Source organism: Panthera uncia, chromosome A2 (genome assembly GCF_023721935.1).
Source record: "Panthera uncia isolate 11264 chromosome A2, Puncia_PCG_1.0, whole genome shotgun sequence".
Lineage (NCBI taxonomy): Eukaryota > Metazoa > Chordata > Mammalia > Carnivora > Felidae > Panthera > Panthera uncia.
In genome coordinates, this window is record NC_064816.1 from 53,917,019 (window position 1) to 53,939,960 (window position 22,942).

Consider the following 22,942-nt stretch of genomic DNA (forward strand, 5'->3'; position numbering starts at 1 on the left):
CCAGAAATCTAAACTGACAGACTCCCCTTCCCCACGGGCTCAAACATGCAGGACTGGGATGCTTGTCACAACTGAATTTGTGACAGCAAAGATCCAGAAACAACCCAAATCTCACCAAGAGGGCAGTGATTAAATAACTGATGTTCTATCCGTCCACTCTTACGCAGATGTTAAAAAGAATTAGAACTTCATTACACTTCTATGGTACAATTTCTGAATGTACTATGAAGCATTAAGAAGAAAAGGCTCAGCGCTGTAAAGATGTCACCATCTATCACTTTAAAGGGACGCGCGGACGTACGTGGAGTATTTCTGGAAGGACATTCGGAGACACCGATGACATTGGTTGGCTTGGGGAAGGACCCGACCGTGGGAGTGAGGAAGCAAACTGACATTTCACTGTCTGCCCCTTTTGTATTGTTTATCTGTTTCCCTTCGTGTGCGGGTACTGCCCATTCAAGAGGCATTCTGTGATAAAAAGGTCCTGAATTCTGGAGATTATACCCTCCTTTGATCACAGGACAATGGGTGCCCTGAACAAGCCAGCCCAGAGGTCGCGACCCCTCTAGACAGTCCCCCACCTCCCAGACATTAAAGCCCTAAAGAACTGTGCTTGGGAAATGCCGCCGAAAAATGTGTGCACCTGGCAGGAGGGTGATGAGCGGGCCATCTCCGCCAGCGCCCTGTTTGGACAGGATGTTTGAGGGGCCTGAGCAAACAGCCCAGTGCTGCAGCTCTGATGCTCCCTGCAGCCTGGTATTCTTAGGGGCGGGTACCTGCAGGCCCTGGGAGTGCCTGGAATCCTCTTATAGTGACTGCAAACTGGACAAACAAGAAAGATTCCTGAGTTCCGTGTCCCTGCACCAGGATCACAGACACAATGGCCACACACAACCGGAGCTCCTGGGCTGAGCCCACCCACCAGGGCCCACCCAACTCAGCCCCTCCGAGATGTCTTCCTCCACCACCCGCCACCCAGCACCCGGGAAGGGCAGTCCCCAGCCTCCGGTGCCCTTTCCAGCACCTCCCATCATCCTGCTTCCTTGTGTGGGGGTGTTTACTGCCTGCCCACATCTGCCCAAGTCACAGGCGCTGGGCTGGCTGCTCTTGCTGATGGGCTGGAGGCTGGGTCTCTGCTCTGGCTGAGCCGCCTGCAGGGGCAGATGGGGGGGTGGTGGGGTGGGGGCCCTGCTGGCACTCACTGCATCTTCCCTTCAGCTCCAGAAAGGGGCTCCTATGCGCACCCCCATTTTACAGAGGAGCAGTCTGCTGCCCAAAGAGGAGGTCCCACTTGCCCCAGACCACATAAGCAGCCAGGAGCAGCCACAGGATCCTAGGGGAGCGGTGCCTCCAGACTGCAGGCCACTGAGCATAGTGCGGAAGCCAGCAAAGGAGAGGGTGAGGAAGGAGGCAGGCAGGGGGAGTCCAAGATCCTCTGTAGCAGCTGCTCCAAGGGAAGCAGCCCCCCCTCAACTCCTCAGGCTCCTTCCCCATTGCCACCATGGGCAGAAAAGAGACCTACTTGTATACAGCCCCTCTCGATTTCTGACAAGGCCAACAAGGACAGTCTTTTCAACACCTGGTGCTGGATGAGCTGAATATGCATTTGAAAAAAAGAATGAAGGGGCGCCCGGGTGGACTTCAGGCCCAGGTCATGACCAATGGGCTGTGAGCTCGAGCCCCGCATCAGGCTCTGTGCTGACAGGTCAGAGCCTGGAGCCTGCTTCGGATTCTGTGTCTTCCTCTCTCTCTGCCCTTCCCCTGCTCAGACTCTGTCTCTCTCTGTCTCAAAAATAAAAATTTTTTACAAAAATAAAAAAGAATAAATTTTGATTCCTACTCAACCCCCCCCCCCCGCAAAGAAACACATCTAAATATGATCTAATGTGAAAGGTGAATCAAGTTAAAATGTCCAGAACATAACATAGGAAAATATCTTCACAATTCTGCGGCAAAGATTTCTGTAAAGAGACACAAAATACATTAACGTGAAAGTAAAGATCAGTAACTTGCCTTTCATTAAAATTAGGGATCTGGGTTCCTCAGAAGACAGCATTTGCAATGTACTCATCAGATACCATCATTAAGAGAGTGGAAAGAGGGGGGCACCTGGGTGGCTCAGTCGGTTAAGTGTCCAACTACGGCTCAGGTCATGATCTCACGGTTCCTGAATTCAGGCTCTGCGTCCAGCTCTGTGCTGACAGCTCGGAGCCTGGAGCCTGCTCTAGATTCTGTGTCTCCCTCTCTCTCTGCCCCTCTCCCGCTAATGCTCTGTCTCTCTCTCTCTGTGTCTCAAAAATGAATAAACATTAAAAAATTTTTTTTTGTAAAGAAAGTGGAAAGAGGGGCACCTGGGTGGCTCAGTTGGTTGAGCGTCCAACTCTTGGTTTTGGCTCAGGTCATGAGATAGAACCCCACCTCTGGCTCCTCGCCGGGCATGGAGTCTGCTTAAGATTCTCTCTGTCTGTCTGTCTCTCTCTCTCTCTCTCTCTCTCTCTCCCCCTCTCTCTCTGCCCTGCTCCCACGGACCCTCTTTCTCTCTCTTAAAAAAAAGGAAGAAAGTGGAAAGAAAAGTCACAGAACAAAATACAGTAACATGTGATCCAAAAAAAGACACACAGAATAAAGAACTCCCATGAATCAGCAAGACAAAGAAGGCCAATTTCAAAACAAGCAAACGACAACACAATGGCCAACAGTGATATGAAAATGCGCTCAACATCATGAGTTATGAGAAAATGCAAATTAAAACCATAACGAGATATCACTACATAGCCACCAGATTGGCTGCAACGAAAAAGAATGACAACATCCAGCGTTGGCAAAGATGGAGAGCAACTGCCCGTGGGGAGGCAAACCGGTGATATACTTTGGAAAAAGGGCAGTGTCGGCTAACGCTGACCAAATCCCTTATCGTAGCAATCTGATTCCTAGGTATCTATCCACCGTGAATGCCTCTGTTGTCCAAAGACTCTTGATAAAAACATTCACAGCAACTGTATTCATCACAGCCCAAAACTGATAGTGGCCCAAATGGACCTCCATGCTAGAATAGAAAAATAAACCATGACTTGTTTCCACAATGGAACAACAAAGAGCCATCTTGCTAAACGAACCACTGCCATATGCAACATGGTGAGTCTCCAGCTATCTTGAGTGGAAGAAGTTAAATGCAAAACACCACACGGTTCCCATTATACAAAATAAATTCAAGGACAGGCAAGATGGCGATAAAAGTCAGCATCGCGGTTCCCACGGGGGAGGGAGAGTAGGAATGGCTGAGAAGGGGCACCAGGAAAACGCTCAAGTGCTTCAAGTGTTTTATATCTCGATTTGGGGTGGGGGGCCGCCCTGGTGTATTCGTATGTGAAAATCCACTGAGCTCTTCTGTTAAGATCTGTGTGCTTCACATATGCTGCACTTGACAAAGAGCATAATAAATACAATAAAAATACGAAAATAAAAAGTTGTAAAGGGAGTACTGTTATATTAATCGAGACTTAAAAACACTCAAGAGTATCCATGGCATAATTTAGCACAAACTTCTAGAAAGAAGGAAACTCAGAAGATGTAACAACTACATATGAACCAAATAATGTCTAAATCACCCTTGATTAGATATTACTTTACAAAACTAGGCAAACATACACTTTGGGGACAAGGTGAGGAATAAGAATATGGTCTGAGAATCGGATGGCACTAGGGAATTAGTAACTGAGTTAAGAGTAGGATCATGGTACGCAGTAGTATTGGAGAGAAGCATCTTTATTTTTTAGAGTTACGCCATACACACGGCGCCAAGACTGAAATGCTTCCATCACACGTATACACACGTACGTGTGCACACACACTCCGTCTCAAAGGGGGCAGAGGAGCAAGACCTACATAATTAGGGGGCTGAGACTTCCCTGAGCCCTTAGAGCAGCCCCACTGAGGGTCCATCCCAGCTGCCTGGTGTGGGCCGGGTTCCAAGTGGAATCCGGGGATGCTGGTATGTTGTGGCTGGTAGAGCCACAGATACGAAGGGGACTCTCTGGTGGTCTTTGCCGAGGTGGAGGGCCTGTGAGGCCCCACAGCAGGTGGCCGCAGCATGATCTTTGGGAAGCTTTGGGAGGTGGTATCTGAGCAGCAGGATGACCCATGGACAGGCCCTACCCTCCACGGCTTTCCAGGGAGCAGATGGTGGGATGGGGTGTGTGCCTGCCTTCTGCATTTTAACTGGCCATTTTCGCTGAGGTATTTACAGTTGATGAAAAGTCAACTCTGTGCAAAAAAAGAAAAGTAGCTTGCACAGAAGAACAGGCTTTCCTGATCAAGAACAGTGCAAAAACGTTTGACAAGCTTAGTTCTGTTCAAAGGGAGTATGCAGGGGCATCTGGGTGGCTAGGTCGGTTGAGCCGCCAACTCTTAATTTCGGCTCAGGTCATGGTCCCACGGTCTGTGAGTTCGAGCCCTACATCAGGCTCTGCGCTGACAGCATGGAGCCTGCTTGGATTCTCTCTCTCTCTCTCTCTCTCTCTCTCTCTCTCTCTCTCTCCCTCACTCTCTCTGCCCCTCCCTCAAAATAAATAAAATTAAAACAAACAAACAAACAAAGGGAGTATAAGGAAGTGGCATCATTTTTAGAGGATGCCACCCTAGAAAGAGTCACCAGACATAAAGAACCTTGAGGCAAACTCTGAAAAGCTGAATGGGACCAGCCCCATCTTCTGAGAAAATAACTTTCCCAGAACAGGGACAGGACAAAGGTCCATACGCTGGGACACAGGAGTGGGCAGCTCACATTCTAAGAATGAACCAGTCATTGGAAGATCACTCCAGAATTAGAACATGGCAAAGAGCCTTCCGAAACAGTACACATGTCCAAGGGCGGATGCCCATTACGGTCCTTCACCAACTGCTGGCCTTCATCTAAAACACGAGACGAGCTATCCCTCCTTCCGCTCAGGATCACCCCAGGCTACCGGCCATGTCCATGGCCTGCTGAAGCTCACAGAGGCATCAGATCTAAGGGCAAGACCCCTCGCTCGCTGTGCTCCTGGAGGAGGCCTCTCCCAGCCCCCACCCAAGTGCAGCCTTCCAGTATCACTCCAACCTCAGAGCAAGTGTGTGGACCTTCCAGAACTTCAAGACACCCGGGACGTGTTCTGTTCCTCCTCAAAAAGCACAGTGAATTACATCCCCTTCGTTATGAGTTTAAGAACCTTGCTGCTACCTAAGACACTCTATGGACTTCTGCTCACGGAGGAGTCTGATGAAGCTCTGGTTCTCGGGACGGCGTTTTGTTCTATACCTGAATCTGACAAATGACTGAATTCTATTTCACTGGTCTTTCTGGATAGTTCGATTTAATTACCCTTCCATACATACCACACATATGTACAGTTTAGTAAGAGAGGTTTAACTATAAGGCAATTTTGGTTTCCCCAGGCCAGTTTTTTTTCCGTAAGAGCAAGGTAAACATTTATTTTTACCTTAATAAATAGTGATGGGTTGAAAAATCACAAAAATTAAAATATCGCATAAAAAATTGGGTCAGTTTTTTTTTTTTTCTCCTCTTAGAGGCAAACAGGAAGCAGGGCGTCACCAAGGTTTCCTGCAAAGCCCCAGGTGGTGGTGCTGACGTGGAAATCTTGCCTGGAGAAGAGGCAGTGGGTGCCCCAGGCTCAGTCACCAGAAGAGGCAGAGGGGCTGCGAACCTGTGATCTCAGGCTCCCAGCATTCCCAGGGGGGATACCACAGGGCCAGGCTGGGGCCCTTCCAGAACCAAATTCCCAGTGACTCTGCCCAGCAACTTTACATTTCTCGTAACTGACATATTTGGGACTACAGCCCCACCAAGCCCTCACTCCACCTAGATCTTTACCGGATCTCTCCCCCATCCCCCACATACCTCCATTTTCTGTCCCCTGCAGCCTGCAAGGGATTGGCGACTCAGTACTCAGCAGAGCAATGAGCCCATCCCAGGAGCCCAGGAGAGGTGGGCTGACAACCCCACAGTCTACACTGAAGGCCACATCTGGGTGTAAGTGGGAGCAGAGAGCTAGGACGCCAGAGAAGCCACCCAGAGCCCCGTTCTGCCCTCCACTGACTGAGCACCCTCAGGCAAGACCCTTGGCCTCTCTGTTCCTGCATCCAGGTTTCAGGGGCCATGGGGTGACAGACAGGGAATCAAGGGTCCTTCTTTGGGTGCTTACCCACCACCCACGCACTGCCTACCTGCCAAGTGGGGCAAACTTGATGGGGAAGAGACAGAAACCCAGCCATTCTCTAGCCAGGTTCCCACCTCTGGCCCAGATCTCAGCCTGGCACTCCAGACTCACACACCCACTGTCAAGGCAATGTCTCTACCGGAGTGTCAGCAACTGTGTCCAACGCCTCCAGAAGGAGACCGTGAGTAGCCCTTGCCCGCAGATTTGGGGTCACTCCTCTCAGGAAGCACATCCCCCAAACCATACCTGGGAGGTGTGGCATCTTGGAGAGATCCTGACCCCTCCCCAGCCACACCTATATATCCATCCTCCACCAAACCTGCTGCCTGTCCCCATCTGTCCTGGATCTGCCCCTGGCCCCGCTCTTCGAGGACAGAGGCTGGCCTGGAGGGGCTGCAGCAGGGGTCCCCAGGCAGGCGTGGCCACCTCTACGGAAGACCACAGCTCCTTTAGGACCTCAGCTCTTGCTAGGTTCCCCTTCAGGCCTGGGTGTGAGAGATGCCAATGCTTGCACGGGCCCTGCTGGTCCCCTAACCCCACCCTCACTGTGCATGTGGCCTCTTCACTCTCTCCAGTGGCCCTTCGAGTGTGTCACTGGTTTCCTGGGCTTTGACTCTGCCAGGCAGGGAGGCCTGGGAGGAAAGCACGCTGGGCTGGGAGTCGGGATTTCGGGACCCATCCCCTGAACTCACGGAGAGTCTTTGGCCACCCCTCATCCACCTCCGGCCTCTGTGTCCTAGCTGTGTAATTAGGGGTGGGAAGGGGTAGGGAAGGTGGTGCTCTGTGGGTCTAAATTGTGGCAAACCGGACCACTGCATGCTTCACCGGGGCTTTAATGTATGTGAATTCGTTGGCAACATTTACAAACTGGGAGCCTTCATATAAAATTCCAGGTCCCTGGCTTCTTTTGGACAACCCAAACTTAGGGGCCATGCTGGACCTCCCCTGCCCCAGGGCAACAATCGGAGCTGGAGAGCAGCTGCATTCCAGGTGCCTTCCTGGTCCCACGGTCCCCACGGCCCCCACAGCCCCCACAGGACCCCATCAGCTGGCGGCTCTTGCCTTCCAGCTGCCTCACCTCAAGCATCTGGCTTTGCTTCCCCATCCTGTGCCTCCAAAGGTCTGCTCATTATAGCAGGTACATGCACCCCAAGGTGGGGCTGGGGGGGTGTTCTCCTTTTCAGTTCCCACCGGATCCCTGGCTCAGAGCGCATGGCCCATAAACATGCTGAGTGAGTGAGTGGGACAGACGAGAGGGTGGAGGCTGCGGGCCCCACAAGACAGGTTCTCTCACTCTCCCCCACCCCACCCCACCCCACCCCTCTCAGGGGCTGGGTGCTCTCTGTACCCAGGCAGGTGGCTCCCTGCAGCCAGACTGTGTTCCTCAGCCTCTTCCACCCTCCCCGACATGGATCCCAGAGAACCCCGGAATCCCAAACTCTATTCCAGGAAGGGTTCCAAGGGCCAAGGGTACACACACCACTTGGACCCTGTGTGCCCCTTGCGGGCCTGCGACACAGGGCAGTCCCGGAGCCCCGGTCTGCCGATGAGAACTACATACTCGTGCCGAGCAACTAGGCAAACCCGAGGAGGCGGTCAGGGCAAAGGACTGAGAGTCCATGGTGGCAAACGTCTGCTTCATTGCCCTCAGTGGCCGTGGACAACCGCCTAACCTCTCTACACCTCAGTTACCCCACCTCTCGTGACAGGGGTGTCACGAGGCTTAGCACCCCAGTACACATCCCGTGACCAGCACGGCAGCAGCCGTGGAATGAAGGCTCCCACACACAGGCCAACCTGTGATAATGGAGACTCACGGAGAGCAGCCCCTCCCCATCTCTGGGCTGTCAGCCTCACCGTCAGGCTGCGCCACTGAAGCAAAGACCTCAGGGACGGGGCGTTCGCTGACTCAGTTGGCAGGTGCTCAAACAGAAGTGCAGGGTGGGGAGGGAACAGCCGGGGAGGAGCCCTGCACATCTGGAGGCAGCTGGAGTGACAGCGCAGGGGTGGGGAGCAGGGAGTGAACGCCCCCCACCCAACCCCACTAGGCCTGGCCTCGTTGCTTTTTCACCAGCGGGAACAACGGCCGGCCACCAGAAAAGACACACACATCTGTTCACGTAAACAAAAACTCAAGTCCGCACCCGCACGCCCACCCCCAGAGAGCAGGGGCCCTCTGACCCGGGAAAGACGGCAACTCAGTCCTAAGCAACTGCCCCGTGGGGGCTGACATCCCCTCTCCTACTCCTCTCAGTAATCCTGGGCCAGTAAGATGGCTCCCCCATCTTGCGGATGCAGAAACTGAGGCCCAGAGAGGGAGAGTCAACTGCCTGAGGTCACACAGCCACAGTGGCAGAGGCAGGATTCACACCCAAAGATTCACCCTCTGAGGACCAAGCTGGCTCATCTCTGATACGACAGGCCCCAAGCCCATTTTCCCAGTATGGAGACTCCCGGAGTGGACAAGGAGGGCCCAGGAGAACTCCAGCCCACACGATGCTGACCTTAGTCTGCAGAGGCCTCCCCCTCAAAGCCCCAGATGCTGCAGGACAAAGGACCCAGAGGCCACAAAAAATCCTAGCGGGGGCTTGGAGGAGATGCTGGCAGGCAGAAGATACTGACACCGCCCTCGGGGAAGCCCTGAACACAGACTCCTCAGCTCCAATTCAGCAAGGCACCCAGGATTCTGGGAGGCTCAGGGTACAGGAGGCCAAAGGGCTTGGTTCAGCCTCAGGACAGCCGCATCTGCTGTCTCAGGTTCAGTAGATAAACAGGAAGCAGCCCAGAGCACAAAAGCTGTTGTCCTCCTGACAGAGACCCTGGGGCTGGAATCAGCACACAGGACACCAGCTGTGAATAGAGCCCTCCTATGCAACAGACCCCAGCCCAACACCAGCCTTCTGCCAGCTGAGAACACAGCTGTAGGAGGCAGCCCTCAGGAAAGCCCATTTTACAGATGAGAAAACCGAGGCCCGAGCAATAACGCAATTTGCCTAAGGTTGCACAGTCTAGGGAGGGGCAGAGCCAGCTCAAACCCGGGGAGCTTTGTACCAGGCCTACCTAAGGAGGCAAGCAGGAAATCCAGACATGCCTTAAGCATTGACGAACCCGGGTTCAGACCTGGGTCCGCCACTTGCTGCTGGGCCACAGGTCACACAAACGTTTCCCCCGTTGTGGGAAGGGACTCACTGTAAAGTCGTTTGGGACTAAGTGAAATGAGGTACATGGGGCACCCAGGGCAGCGCCCGGGGTAGATTCACTGCACTGAAAGCCCCAATTCTCCTCCCTTCCTTTATGCACACCCTGCGCAACGTGACCTCACAGCCCTTGAACCTGGGCTGGCCTCATGACCGGCTGGCAACAAAATGTGGCAAACGAAACAGGTCTGCTAGTTCTGAACCTAGGCCCAAGAATCCTTGCCTGCTTCTGGTCTTTCTCCTGGAGCCCTGTTTCCGGGGTGAGAACAAGCCAGGGCTAACCCGCTTGAAGGGGACAGAGTGCAGAGAGTGGAGACGGGACACCCTGGTGGAGGCCGTCCCAGACCAGCCAGTCCCCACGGAGCTGCCAGCCGACCACAGACACTCACAAGCGTGAGCCCAGCTGACATCAGCCACTCCTGGCCCCGTGGACTTGGGAGCAAAAATGAACGTTGATTGTGCGGTTGGTTGCCCCTCACACTACTATGGCGATACATCGTTCATACCGCGACCAAGGTGTGTCCCCAGAAGGAAGGGCTGGCGCTGGTGTGCTGAGAGGGGCAGAAAGAGCAGCTGGCACCCCCACACAGGGTTGGCCAGACTTGCCGAGGAGCCCTAGACCAAGGCGGGAGGGGTGGGGGAGCACAAAACCCACATGTACACTAAATCCACCCCACCCCACATGCCATCTTCCACCTCCCAGGCTGGCCAAGTTGAGAACATTTTAGAGCACCTGCTTCATTTTCTCCTTCGCGCCTTGCACCATCTAACACAGATCTTCCATACTCCTGTGACTGACTGTGTGTCCCCCTCCAAGCCCACCATGGAGTGGGAGCTCCGTGAGGGGGATGGGAGGTCCACCCATATTCTGATCACTGTGCTGTGTCCCCAGCACCCGAAGCCATGCAGGAGGCACTCGGTAACTATTTGTGGAATAAAGAAACGGGAAAACGCATTCTCCTGTATTACAGGTATGAGCAAAACGTGGCACCCTTTTCAAAGGAGGTTGAGCCGACATCTACCAAGGTTGTTAAGTACACATCCTGTGTTTTCTAAAGAGGAGCACACGGGAGCCAGCACCTCCCAAAAGGGGTGTGTGCGAGCAGTCACGAAAAGACTGGCTCGAGCAGTTACACGGCAATACTCTTCCTAATGGTCAGACTTAAACAGCCCCAACACCCCTTGACAGGACAATGAACAACGGGACTGGGGTCCACACATACAGCGGAGCACCCCTCAGCAATCAGAAGGACCAGCTAGAGCACAGGTAACCTGGGGAACCCCGGAAAGGCTGTGCTGAGCCAACAGAAGCCAGACACAACAGAGAACAGACTATATGGTCCCATTTATAAAAGTCTGAGAGCAGAAAATTCACGTCTGCTATTAGAAGTCAGGGCGGTAGGTTCCCGGGACGTGCACTGAGGGGGTGACCTGGCTTGTCACATGATGCTTTATGATCTGAGTGCCTGTCACATGGGTGTGTTCATTTGTGAAGACGTATTAATGCGCTGTATGCTTCTGATAGGTTCTATTGATTATACTTCAATAATGTTACAAAAAATAGCTAAAATATGTAAAGAAATGCACAATGACCCAGTGCTCCACACCATGGCATAGCATAAAGATATTCACTAGAGCATTGCCTTTTTTTTTTTTTTTTTGACAGAGAGAGAGAGAGAGGGAGAGAGAGAGAATCCCAAGCAGGCTCCACACCGTCAGCACAGAGCCCGACTTGGGGTTCCATCTCATGAACCGTGAGATCATGACCTGAGCCAAAATCAAGAGTCAGATACCTAAGCGACAGAGCCACCCGGGGAACTGCTAGAGCGTTGCTTTTCAATGGCAAAAGGCTGGAAACAAGCTGAACATCCGTCAGGAGGGACTGGAAAGTAAAGCTGGAACACTGGCTGGTAAGGGAACTCTCCACATACTGACAAGGAAGAACTCCAAGATGTATTGTTAATGGCAAAAAAGCACAGGGCAGAACGGTGTGCATGCTATGTTAGTGTTTGCATACTGACCAGTGGTTCTCAAGTGTGGTCCCAGGCCCTGGACGGTTCCCAAGGCCTTCCCAGGGATCCCTGAGGCAGCATTATTTTCATAACAACACTACATCACTTGCCTTCTTCATGCTCTTTGTCCCACGAGTATATGGCAGAGCTTTCCAGAGACAACATGACATTGTGATGACGCCATCGCTTCGGTGGCTAGTGGAATGTGTGCTGTGTGTTCTGTGTTTCCTAGAATTTTCTAAAGTGAGCTCATGAAAAGATGGTCAACATCATCAGGCATCAGAAACACTGCAAATCCAAACTGCAGGTACCACTTCCCAGCTGGTGGGACGACTGTACTCAAAAGGACAGACAATAACAAGTGTTGGCAAGGATGTGGAGAAGCTGGAACCCTCACGCATTGTTGGTGGGAATGTAAAATGGTGGGGCTGCCGTGGAGAGCGGTCTGGCAGTTCATTCAATGAGTAAACATGCAGTCACCACATGACCCAGCAATTCTACCGAGAGAACCAGAAGCAGCTGTCCGCACAAAAGTACGTACGTGGGCATCAATAGCAGCAGTGTGCCCCTAATAGCTGACAGGTGGAAACACAATGTCTGTCAGGGGATGAATGGATGAAAAACACACTAATCCACACCACGGAATGTTATTCAGTCACAAAAAGGAACAAAGTACAACGCTTGCTGCAATACGGATGAACCTTGAAAGAATTATGCTAAGTGACAGAAGACAGTCCCCCGAAGACCACATATTGTATGATTCTGTGTCCAGGAATGTCCAGAATATGCGAATCCACAGACAGAAAGTAGCTTGGTGGTTGCGGGGGGCTGAGAGAAGGAGGAAACGAGAAGTGGCTGCTACTGGGCATGGGGTTTCTTTTGGGAGTGATGAAAATGTTCTAAAAGTGGAGTCTGATGATGTCTGCACAACTCTGATAAAAACTACTGAACTGTACACTCTTAAAGAGGGGACTTTATGGTGCATGATTATATCTCAATAAAGCTGTTCTGAAAGAAAGAAGGAAAGAAAGAAAGAAAGAAAGAAAGAAAGAAAGAAAGAAAGAAAGAAAGATGGAAGGAAGGAAGGAAGGAAGGAAGGAATAAAGAAAAAGGAAAGGAGAAACGGAGGGAGGGAGGAAGGAAGGAAGGAAAGGAAAGGAGAGAGGGAGGGAGGGAGGGAGGGAGGAAGGGAGGGAGGGAGGGAAGAAACATAGTTTTAAAAATTAAAATAAAGAAACCCACTACAGGCCTAGCTATAGGGGAGTGGCCTATGAAATGCACCCATTTCCTCCAAGTGCTATATGCTGTGGGACAGGCAAATACAGGGAGGGCCCAGCTAAGGCCACTCAGACTCACTGTGTCTCCAGGTGCCCCGTGGGAGCCAGGAACCCACCCCCCCACACACACACACTGGGAGACTGCAGCCCCCTGCCCAGCTCTACCGACACCTCCCATCCCCTCAGGATGCCAGTTTCTCTTCCATGAAACAGAATGGTCACACAGACCACAGGAAGAAAGTCTCTGCTCTCACAGGTGCCCCCAGCACAGGACCCGACCCCACTGCCAACCAGGGCCAGGCCGGGGGTGGAACCGGGCAGCGCTGGTCCAGCCAAGCACAGAGCGCGCACCCAGTCTGCAGGGCGGGCAGCCCCCTCCCAGCTCCCCCGACAGCCCGCCTGGGGCACACAGGCCTGGCGTGCCCACAGCTGCCAATGTTCAAGGAAAGCCTGAGAGCTAAAATTTACATGAAACCTTCCCATTTCAACCTATTCCCAACAAAATTCCACTGCTTACACAAGTGCTCTGCAGAAAGAAGGTAACGGGCGGACCAAGGGGAGGGGTGTGCGCCATTTTGACAGCATAGCAGGGAGACGCGTGGGCAACAGGGGCCCATGTCCTCACTCCACGCAGGCCTTGCTCCTAACGCCTTCGAACTCACCACAGCCTCGGGCCCGTGCAACCGTGCCATTCTGTCAACAAGGAAAGTGGGGCTCAGAGGGGGTGACGTCCCAGATGTCCCAGGCCCCAGATCACACAACAAGTCAGTAGTGGGCTTCAGACTGAGGACTGACGGCGGACGTGCAGGGTCTGGGGTGGGGGTGGGGGGGGCCGGGACCCTTGTCTGCCCATCCTGTCGCTCGCAGTATAGGCCCCACACGGCCCTAGCAGTCAGATACCCCATTTCAAGGCCCTGTGGTTTGGAGTGAGGACAGGAAGGGCTGGCCAGGCCCTCTTGTGAGCTCTTCCGGCCGGGCTCTGCTGCTGAGTAGGGTCACAGCCCCCACAGGGTGACTCCATCCCCGGCCTGCTCCAGGAGCCTGGAGCTCTTGCAGGAGGTAATTCTGTTGCATGCGACCTGGGCTCAGGGGTCCAGAATCCCAACCAGGTTCCCTCAGGCCCCACACAAATTTAAATCTCCCGCAGGCCAAGATGAGAAGAGAGGGGAGGGTCTGTGAGGATCCTCTGGGGAACAGGAAGAGCCTAGGCAAGTCCCTTTTCTAGAGTCACGGCCTGGTGATTCTGGGCAGGGGGTAGGAGGGGGCGACTGGAAACCCACAGACATAGAGAAGGCCCAGTGATTGTCCTGTGTCCCTCCTTCCAGCACCCAGAGGGAGTGCTGCACTGCACAAATAAGATCATACCACCTCCTGCCTTACACCTTCAATGGCTCCCCACTGCTCTTGGGACAAAGACCCAAATCTTCATCCTGAGGATCAACACCATCACGGTCCCCTACCCCTCCCCAGCTTCATCCCAGCCACACAGCCTCCTTTCCATCGATTTCACTCCCTCCAGCTACAGGGCCTTTGCACGTGCTACGCCCTCGGCTTGAAGCACTCTCTTCTCTCTGCTTGCCACCTACTGGCCACTCAACAAGCCCTCGTGCTCAAATATTACTTCCCCCAGGAAGCCTTCCCTGATCCCCAGGAGAAGTCAGATCCCCGAGACAGACTCACAGAGCACGCCCACCTCCTTCCTCGGCCCTAGTCATGGCTCAGAATGTCACTGGGTTATCTCCCCCACTAACCCGTAAGCTCCCCAGGAGCAAGGATGGTGCTGGGTTTTGTTCTACACTGTCCATTCAGCATCTGCCACAGCCCATGGACACACGAGGCACTCAGAAATGACAGGGATGAAGACAAGAAGCAACGCAAGGGAACCCTGGATCCACCATTCCCTGCATGTGTGTCCGCAGACGAACTGCCTGATTCCTCTGCTGTGACCTAAGGGGGCGGCAGTGAATATTAAAGGGGTTAATTATCACAGAGTTCTCACGACGGTGCTGGCACAAGTCACAAACACTACAAGGGGTGTGCAATTAATACAGTTATTTGAGTTTACAGTTTCTCTGTTAACCGGAATGTCAAAGCATCCAAGGACGCCTGCCCTGCAGAATCTGGTTACATGAGGGTCCTGAGTAAGGGGCCCCTTTCCCGCCACGTGGTCTGGGGGCCCACAGGGGTTTGGCTGGAGCCTTTTCCCAGGAGGGGGAAACTCCGACTTCCTGAGGGCCACCCTGCCCCTTGGGGCCCAGAAGGGCAGTGGGGAGAAGTCCCTGGCTCCCTCCATCATGCCAGCCCAGTGGCAGAAGGGGAAGGCACTCTCACAAAGCCCCCTGAGTGACAACAGACATCAGACCCCTTCTCCCCGGCCCAGAGAGCCGGGCATGTGGCTTCCATTAGACCACATCTGGACATGCTCAGAGGCAGCCGGGATCCCTGGCACGGCTCCGCCTCAAAGACGAGACCCCCACCCCAGCAGGGCCTGGGGCAATGGCTGGAAACCTCCTTCTCCTGGCCCCAGGGCTGCCATGGCAACATGGCTGGGGGTCATTTCCGGCCCCACGGCCCGCCTCTCAGCCAGCCCCACTGGTGAGCAGGGCAAAGCTACCTCCCCAGCTTCTCCCCACTGAAGGCCCCTCTGTCACTTGGGATGCCCCAGTCCTCTCTCCCCACAGCAGCAGCCAGGGGCCTCTAACGTCCCCACTTCCCAAAGGATGCTCAGTCGGGCACCTGACCCCCACCCATGAGCTGTGTGTCCTCAGTTGCGACCACGAAGAAATCTGTGTGTGTGCTTATCCATTTAATACCCATCTCCGCCATCAGACCTCGGAAGGGAAGAGGCTGTGCCAGCCTTGTTCGCTGGCACACCCCTGGCACAGACAGCGTGCTCCAAAAACATCTGTAGATTGGAGAAGAGAGGGGGGGAAGAACCATGGCTAACAGTTTTAACTACTCAGCAAGCACTAAGCTCCATGCTGAGCACTGGGCACGCATCAGCTCCCTGAAACCTCAAGACATCCCCATGAAGCAGGGACTTTCCTGCTTACAGATGGAGAAAACGAGACCGGAAACGGCGAGCCGCCTGCCTAAGTTGTACAGGTAGTGGAGCAGAGTGCATGGATTGGTGGGTGACGGTGGGAACACTGGGTGAGACAAGGAGGAAAGACGGACGGGGTGGTGGGAGGCAGGCCGGTCCTTGTTTATCTGGCCAGGGCCAAGCTCCCCCAGCTCCCAGCGTCCCACACCTTCCTTTTCTTGCACACCAAAAAGTGCAGCCGCCTGTCCATGCCCTGATGACTATCCCTGGGCTTTCCATGTGCTGGGCCCTCTGCCAGGACAGCCCTCAGATGGGATAAGGGACACCCAATCAGGGGCCCCTGCCCCCAAGCAGCCCTCCTCAAACGCCACACCCCAAAATCCATCTGAGAAAGCTCAGGGCAGAGAAAAAAAAAAAAAAAAAAACTAGGGCTCCTCAGAACAAAGAAAGTCTCCAAGATTCCAAAGGCCCAGAACCACAGAGAGGCCTCTGGAGCAAGAGGCAGGGGTGGGGGCGGAGGCTACAACCCAAACACACTGCATGTACCATGCTCCAGCCAGGCCTGCAAGCTCTCCCCGGCTACACATGTACTTCATTACAGCCCCCACCCCACCCCACCCCACCCCACACAGGCTCCCCACATCCTGCAGGCTCAGGGCTGGGTGAGGAGGAGCCCCCCTGAAGCCCACTGCCCTGGGTCCGGCCCACCAACTCCCCCTGTGGGACCTGGAGCCACTCCTCTCTGACCCGCACGTGCTCGGTGCTCAAGAAGAGCCCACCTCCCCGGCGTGTGGGAAGGATCCAACCACGGCAACGGGGCCTGGCACCCGGGGGGTGCTCGGCAAGGGTAAGTTCTGCACCCCACTCGCTATGACCGGGCTGGAAGGAGAGCCATCTGGCTGGGGAGACTGACTGCAGGTCAGGGGAAGCCTGCAGTGTCACCCCCTCGCCGCAGAGGCACAAGCTGTGCACAGTCTATGTCCGACCAGAGCCGCAGTACTTGAGAGCTGTGGGCAGCAGGGTGGGCGTCCGGGAATGCTGCAGAAATCCCAGGTCCCTCTCCTCTCTCTCTCTCCCTCTCCCTCTTGCTCGAGAGGAAGAGAGACAGGGGGAGAGCGAGAGGGAGGCCCCCTCGGGCCCCCCACTCCAAGAAACCTTCCCAGACACCACCCAGGCATCCCTCCCTCACAGCCCCCAGCCTACGGACATGGGCCATAGCGGTCCATTTCTGCCTCCCCAGGGCCCACCAGGGCCTGTTCACAGTGGATGCCTCAAGAAGGCTTATAAGGAACATTTACACAGAACACAATAGGGATTGAACGAGATGCAGACTCTCAGCTATGGGGAGGGATCTCTAGGCCATCAGATACCTGCCTAGGGTACCCTCAGAGGTGAGCCAGGGAGCCAGGGAGGGGTGGTGGTGAGGGGATCAGACAAGGCATAAAGATTCAGGGAAAAGCTTCCTGGAGGAGGTGCTGCCTGAGCTGGCTGGGAACAGTGTGAGCAAATGGGTGGAAGAGAGGGAATGTGTCAGTATAAGGTGCTTGTTGGATGGAAGGGGAGCTAGGGTGAGAGAGGGTGACAGGGGGTGGCCAGAAAGCCCCCACCCATTCCCTTTTATTCACCTTATGTTTACAGAGCACCAACAGTGTTGCAGGCCCTGCTGGAGGCCCTCAGGCATAGCAGAGGAGATGACAGATGCGGTCCCTTCACTCGTGGTACTAACATTCCACTAGGGGAGACAACATTAAAGAAACTATATACTATAATGCCAGGTATTTCTAGGAGAAATTCAAGCAGGGTAAGAGAAAGGTGGGGTGCTCTTTTAACTGGTCAAAGAAGGCCTCTCCGGGGAGGTGACCTTGAAAAGAGAGCTTACAAGAAGGAAGGAATGGGAGAACATTTCAAGAGGGGGGAGCAAGTGCAAAGGCCCTGGGGCTAGAAGTTACCTGACAGGGGGTAGGAAGCCAGTGCAGAGTGGGTGAGGGGGAGAGACCCATAGGGACTGAGTGTTTAAGCCCCAGCCACAAATTCATATGTTAAAACCCTAATGGGGATGGTATATGGAGACAGATCCCTGGGGACATAATTAGGCCATGAGGGTAGAGCCCTCAGGATGGGATTAGTGCCTTTCTAAGAGATGCAAGAAAACGCGCCCCTTCTCTAGTGTATCTCAGGTGAGATATACCCTCATCGGCCAGGCAAGGACATAACGAGCAGACAGCCAGCTGCAAACCGGGAAGCAGGCTCTCACCAGACACCAGATCTGCCGGCACCTTGACCTCGGCCTTCCCAGCCTCCAGAACCATGAGAAACAAATACTTGTTGTTTAAGCCCCCTCGTCTGTAGCATTTTTGTTAAGAGCAGCCAGAAGAGACTAAGACAAGGGTGACGGAGAGGTGGTCCAGGAGGTTACACTCCAGACTGGTTACACAGACACTGCCGAGCCTGTGGCCCGAGAGCGAGTTGTGGCTTCTACTCTGAGTAGGTGGGAGCTAGAGCAGAGTGCTGAGCGGAGCAGGGACGAGAATGACAGGTGTGTAGACAGGACCCCTGGCCGAAAGGGGTGGCGACCTGGTACCAGGTTCTCACAAGGGGCCCCAAGAGGCCACATCACTTCTGCTGCCACCGCTGGACGGAGAACACAGCCCTGCCCAGAGGCTACTGTCAGGGAGGATGTGAGCAATTAGCTGTGTCTGCAAAACTCCCCACTTCCTGCCAGGGCACCTGTGGACCCCACTGGGCCCCGCCTGTCCCTGAGCTAGAACCGTCCTCAGGGACCCTCCAGCCCTGATAAGGTATGCCTAAGAAGCCCTCAACCACAGCCCTAGCAGGCAGCCCAGCGCCTAAGGCAATGGGGACCTCACCCCTACCTACCCACCCCATCCCCAGGAGCAAAGCCAGGGAAGAAAGCTCCATCATGTTAGAGTCCCCGGCCCCGTAGTGTGGGGGCTGGGCTGGCTGCCTCTAGCCTGGCCCCACAGACTCAGCTTCCCCTGCCCCAGGCAAATGTGCAGGGACCTGGGGCACTGAAGGGGCCCTAAGGCTGCCCATCCCTGGGCTGAGTGCTCCTGGAGGAACTAGAAGAGAGTCTTACCTTCAGGGTTACCTCTGGGGACAGAATGGACAGAGTTGGGATCCGTGTCCTCCTCTGGCCGAGAATGGAGCAGGACCGGCGGCTGCCTGGGCGCTTCCTGGGTAGGTGGGACCCAGGCTGCCTCACGAGGAGATGTCGTCAGGATGGTGTGGGTACTGGGCTTCGTCGTACCCTCGGGAGAGCTCGGTGTGGACTGCGTCGGGGGGACGCTGGCCGCGCTTGACATCAGAATGGGCCCAGCTCCCTCTTGCCCGGCACCGCGGGGAGTGACCTGGGCTTCCGGGATGAGGTTCTCTTCAGGCCCTGCCCTAGCCTCTGCCTTGTCCTCCTGGGCAGGGAGACCAGGCCCAGCTGGGCCTTCAGTGGGCTGGCCATCCAGCTCCCCGGGGCCACCTGCTGCTGGCTGCTCCCTGAAGGTCAGCTCCTCTGTCTGCTCCTGCCCTGCCCCGTGGCTGTCCTCCGTCACTCTCCTGGCTTTGGCTTGCACGGGGGCCGGAGGACCCAGGGCAGCAGCTGCCGTGGGCCTAGGGAGGGCGGCCGGCCAGGGGGTGGCCTGGATGGCGGAGGACGGCTGACTGCCACCTCCCAGAGCGGCTGGGCCCCCTGGGCCCGCCTGGAGCTCTCCCGCCAGGGCTGCTGCAGCTTCCGCCTCGGCCACCTCCTGGTCATAGCTGTAGGGGTCCTCGTAGTGCTTCTCGGGGTCACCCTCCTCAGCATCCGAGAAGTTCCCGGTGGCAGCGGCACCTCCATGGCAACCGGGGAGCTGGTAGCAGATGAGCTCACCCCCGCTGTCGGGACAGTGGCAGGCCCGGCAGGGCGGGAGGTGGACCGTGTGGCCAGCAGCATACTTGCGACCGCCGTGGATGCAGCCCACCTGGCCGCACTGCGGGCAACTGTCGGCCACCAGCACGGCCTCGATGCAGTTGGGGGGCAGCTCCGGGCACAGCATGAACTGGCAGCTGATCTTGCCACCACCAGGCGGACAGGTACACTCGGTGCTGCCGAAGTCCACGAAGTAGGACTGGCCGGCAGGCACCCGGCCACGCACAAAGCCCCCCTGCAGGCAGTCGTAGTACTGGTAGCCTTCACAGGCACAGCCCCGCTGCACACAGGTAGCACAGCAGGCGCCCGGCTCCAGGGCCTCCTCGATGCAGTTCTCCAGCGGCGGGCACTCAACACCCGTGCAGTCCTGCCTCGGGGCCGCCGTGCCGGCGCTCGGGCCCAGGGCCAAGGCCACGGCCAGGGCCAGCCAAGCTCCTGCGGGCTCCCAGAGCAGCGCCATGGTCCCACGGCCAGTCCAGATGCTGCCTCAGGATGAACTGCGTCCTCTCCTGCGAGGCCCTGGGGGGAGCAGAAGGAACACCCGTCAGCACACAGGTGGACGGAGCCTCGGCCACCTTCATGCAGGCGTGTGTGCCCCTGGAACATGGCACACCCACGCACACGCTCCCGGTCGCGACTGCTCAGACGCACAGATGGGGGCATCCACAGTCGCTCAGGTGCCACAGGTGCTGACGTCCCGTCGCCAACACGGCCCCAACTCAGGGCCGCTGACCCCCCCGCCCTCACCTGCCTTCTGACATATGCCTCCTGAGAGGGAGCCTCCTGCCCACAGTCACATACACACACACACACACACACACACACACACACACACACACACACGACCACCCAAAAGATTTCTGTTCTGCAGCCATCCACCCAGCGGCTCGGGCTGCCAGCCAGAGGATGTGGTCAGACGGACGCTGAGCAGCAACAAGCCCCCCCCAACCAGCCAGCCGAGCCACCCCACCCCGACTGCAGCCCTCAGACCCCAGGGCTCAGGAACACCCCCCAACAGACCTCCTTGGACTACAAGCTTAGCCACAGGAGAGGTTCCTGCCAATGTCCTCAGCTGCCTCAGCAAATGTCACCACCATTCCCAGAATTATCCCCGAAAATTCTGTCCTTCACACCACCCACCCCCACAAGACCTGTCCACTCGCCCCCAGAACAGCTCTCTACCCTCTGCCCTCTTCTCCTCATTTCCCTAGACCTCCCCCACCTCCAGCCTCACCTCCCATCTGCCCTAGGATATGCCCGTCACTCTCCCCGCCCTCCCCAACTCCACTCAGCCCTTTCTCTGCGAAGCCGTGTGACCTGAGAGCAGCTGACCCCAACACGCTGTGGCCCCAAGCCCTGTCGACGCTTCCCTGCTCCGGCAAGGGCAGATCTGCCATCCGGGTGGGAACCGCCCTGACCCTGCCCTCACTCCCAAACATGGGCTCCTTCTCCACCCACCGCAGCGACCTAAGCTATTGTTTGCAGTCACTTTGCTAAAACCGGCTGGCTTTCTAAAAACAGGAAGGGGAAGAAATACACAATAAAGTGACATCTCTAGTATTTTAAGTGTTTGTCATTGCAAACCTAAAAATATATAATAATAACTTCTTAGAAGTTTCTGATGGGAGGAGAGAGGAAGCAGAGAGCAGAGCCACCACTGTTTCTAGAAGACGCAGCCTCGTGCTGCCTGCCTCCTGGCTGCGCCCAGGCAGAGCGGGCGGGCGAGGCTGGAGTTCAAGGGTCAGGGGGACAGTGACAGCAACTCAGCAGCACCCAGCATGGCGGAACAAGAAGGTCTGCCTCTGCTGATCAGTCAACCAGAACTGGTGCTGGGTTATGGCTTCATAAGACGGCTTCATGGCCATTCTGCCCGTGCAGACACTCTGGTGTGGGGAGGCAGGTAATAAACCCACAGCAATTTGGCAGATTACTGAATGCCTGGCAGTAAGAAGCACAATGGAGAAATAAATGACAGAAAGCAAGGAAATGTGACAGGAAGTCACTGGGCTGTGGGAAAGCCTATTTTAACAGGGGTGGTCAGGCAAGGCTTTTCCAAGGAAGTGCCATTTCAGCTGAGGCATGAATCAAAGGAGATGGCCATGTGAATATCTCTGGTGGTAAAGGCATATCTGTATGTCAGCTGGCCAAATAGCAAGCGCAAAGGGCCCGAGGCAGGACCAGCAGGGGGGAGATGAGGAACAGCAGAGGGCCACCATAGCTTGGCAAATGAGCAAGGATGAGTGTGGGAACAACAGTCAGATCAAGCAGTGCTTCTGGAAGCCTTGGATTGGAGTCTGGAACCATGTGATGGGACTCTTTACTTAAAGGAATTCACCTGGCTGCTGTGTTGAGAACAGGGGAGCTAGACAGGAGCAGGGAGACCAGGGAGAGGGCACGAGATAGCCAGGGTGGTAAGGGAGGGGAAGCAGGAGAGGATGATGGAAAGGGGAATTACTGAGAAGGTAGAACTGACAAGATTTGCTGATGGACTGGATGGGGTGTGACAGGAGAGGAGTCTGGGATGAGCCAAGGTTTTGGTCTGAGCCCCTGGAAGGATGGAGCTGTGGCTTCCTGAGGCAGAGAAAGCTGTCAAAGGAGGGCCTGGTGGGGGGGATGCAGCCCAGTTTGAGCCATGCCAAGTTTGAGAAGCCCAAGGAAAGCCCAAAAGATGGCAAAGACACCGACAGACATCCCCACCCCGACCCGAGCTGAGAAGCCATCTCAGAAGGCGGGTGGCTCCGTAACGTGAGACTAGGAATGGGCCATGGGAAGACCCGGGGCCTGTGATCCCCACCGACCAGGGGCATGGCCCTCTACCTGGAGATGGTGGGGCACAAAGGCCCCAAAGCAGCCCTTGAGTCCACTGTCAACAGTGTCATTTAAGGAAGGAAATCTTCGCAGACCAAGACTAAAACCCTCTTCCCACCTCTACCCCAATCACACAAACAACACATCCCCCAGGGGCAAACATTCCCACCACCGGCTGGCAGGCTTCTCCCAGACCTTCTCCCAGAGGAACTTTGGTCCCAGCCAGCCCTGCCACACTCCACCTACCCCACCTCACTTTCTCCCATGAGCTGGTCCCCTAGTTCCTCTCGGCCCCCTGGGTGCCCTGGCCCTTGATCCCCCCAAGCGTCACATTCTGCCCACACCTAGGTGATTCCAGATCTTGGGTTCACCCATCACTCCCACCCCAGGCCCAGGGGAACCATAAAGAACATCAGGCCCTGACTTTGTGTTCTCATTTGCTGTGCAACCCTGAGCAAGGCCCTCGCCCTCTCT

At 55.4% G+C, this 22,942-nt stretch overlaps 1 protein-coding gene across 3 annotated transcripts in view; it reads right to left on the reverse strand.

Moving 5' to 3' along the window:
- FBLN2 (fibulin 2) overlaps positions 1-22,942 on the reverse strand; it is an 89,236-nt gene that overhangs the window by 41,262 nt on the left and 25,032 nt on the right. For all 3 annotated transcript variants that reach the window (XM_049641073.1, XM_049641074.1, XM_049641075.1), the window contains exon 2: positions 18,839-20,179. In XM_049641073.1, the coding sequence (XP_049497030.1) occupies positions 18,839-20,120 (1,282 nt within the window). In that variant the 5' untranslated portion in view covers positions 20,121-20,179. The remainder of the gene's footprint in view (positions 1-18,838; positions 20,180-22,942) is intronic.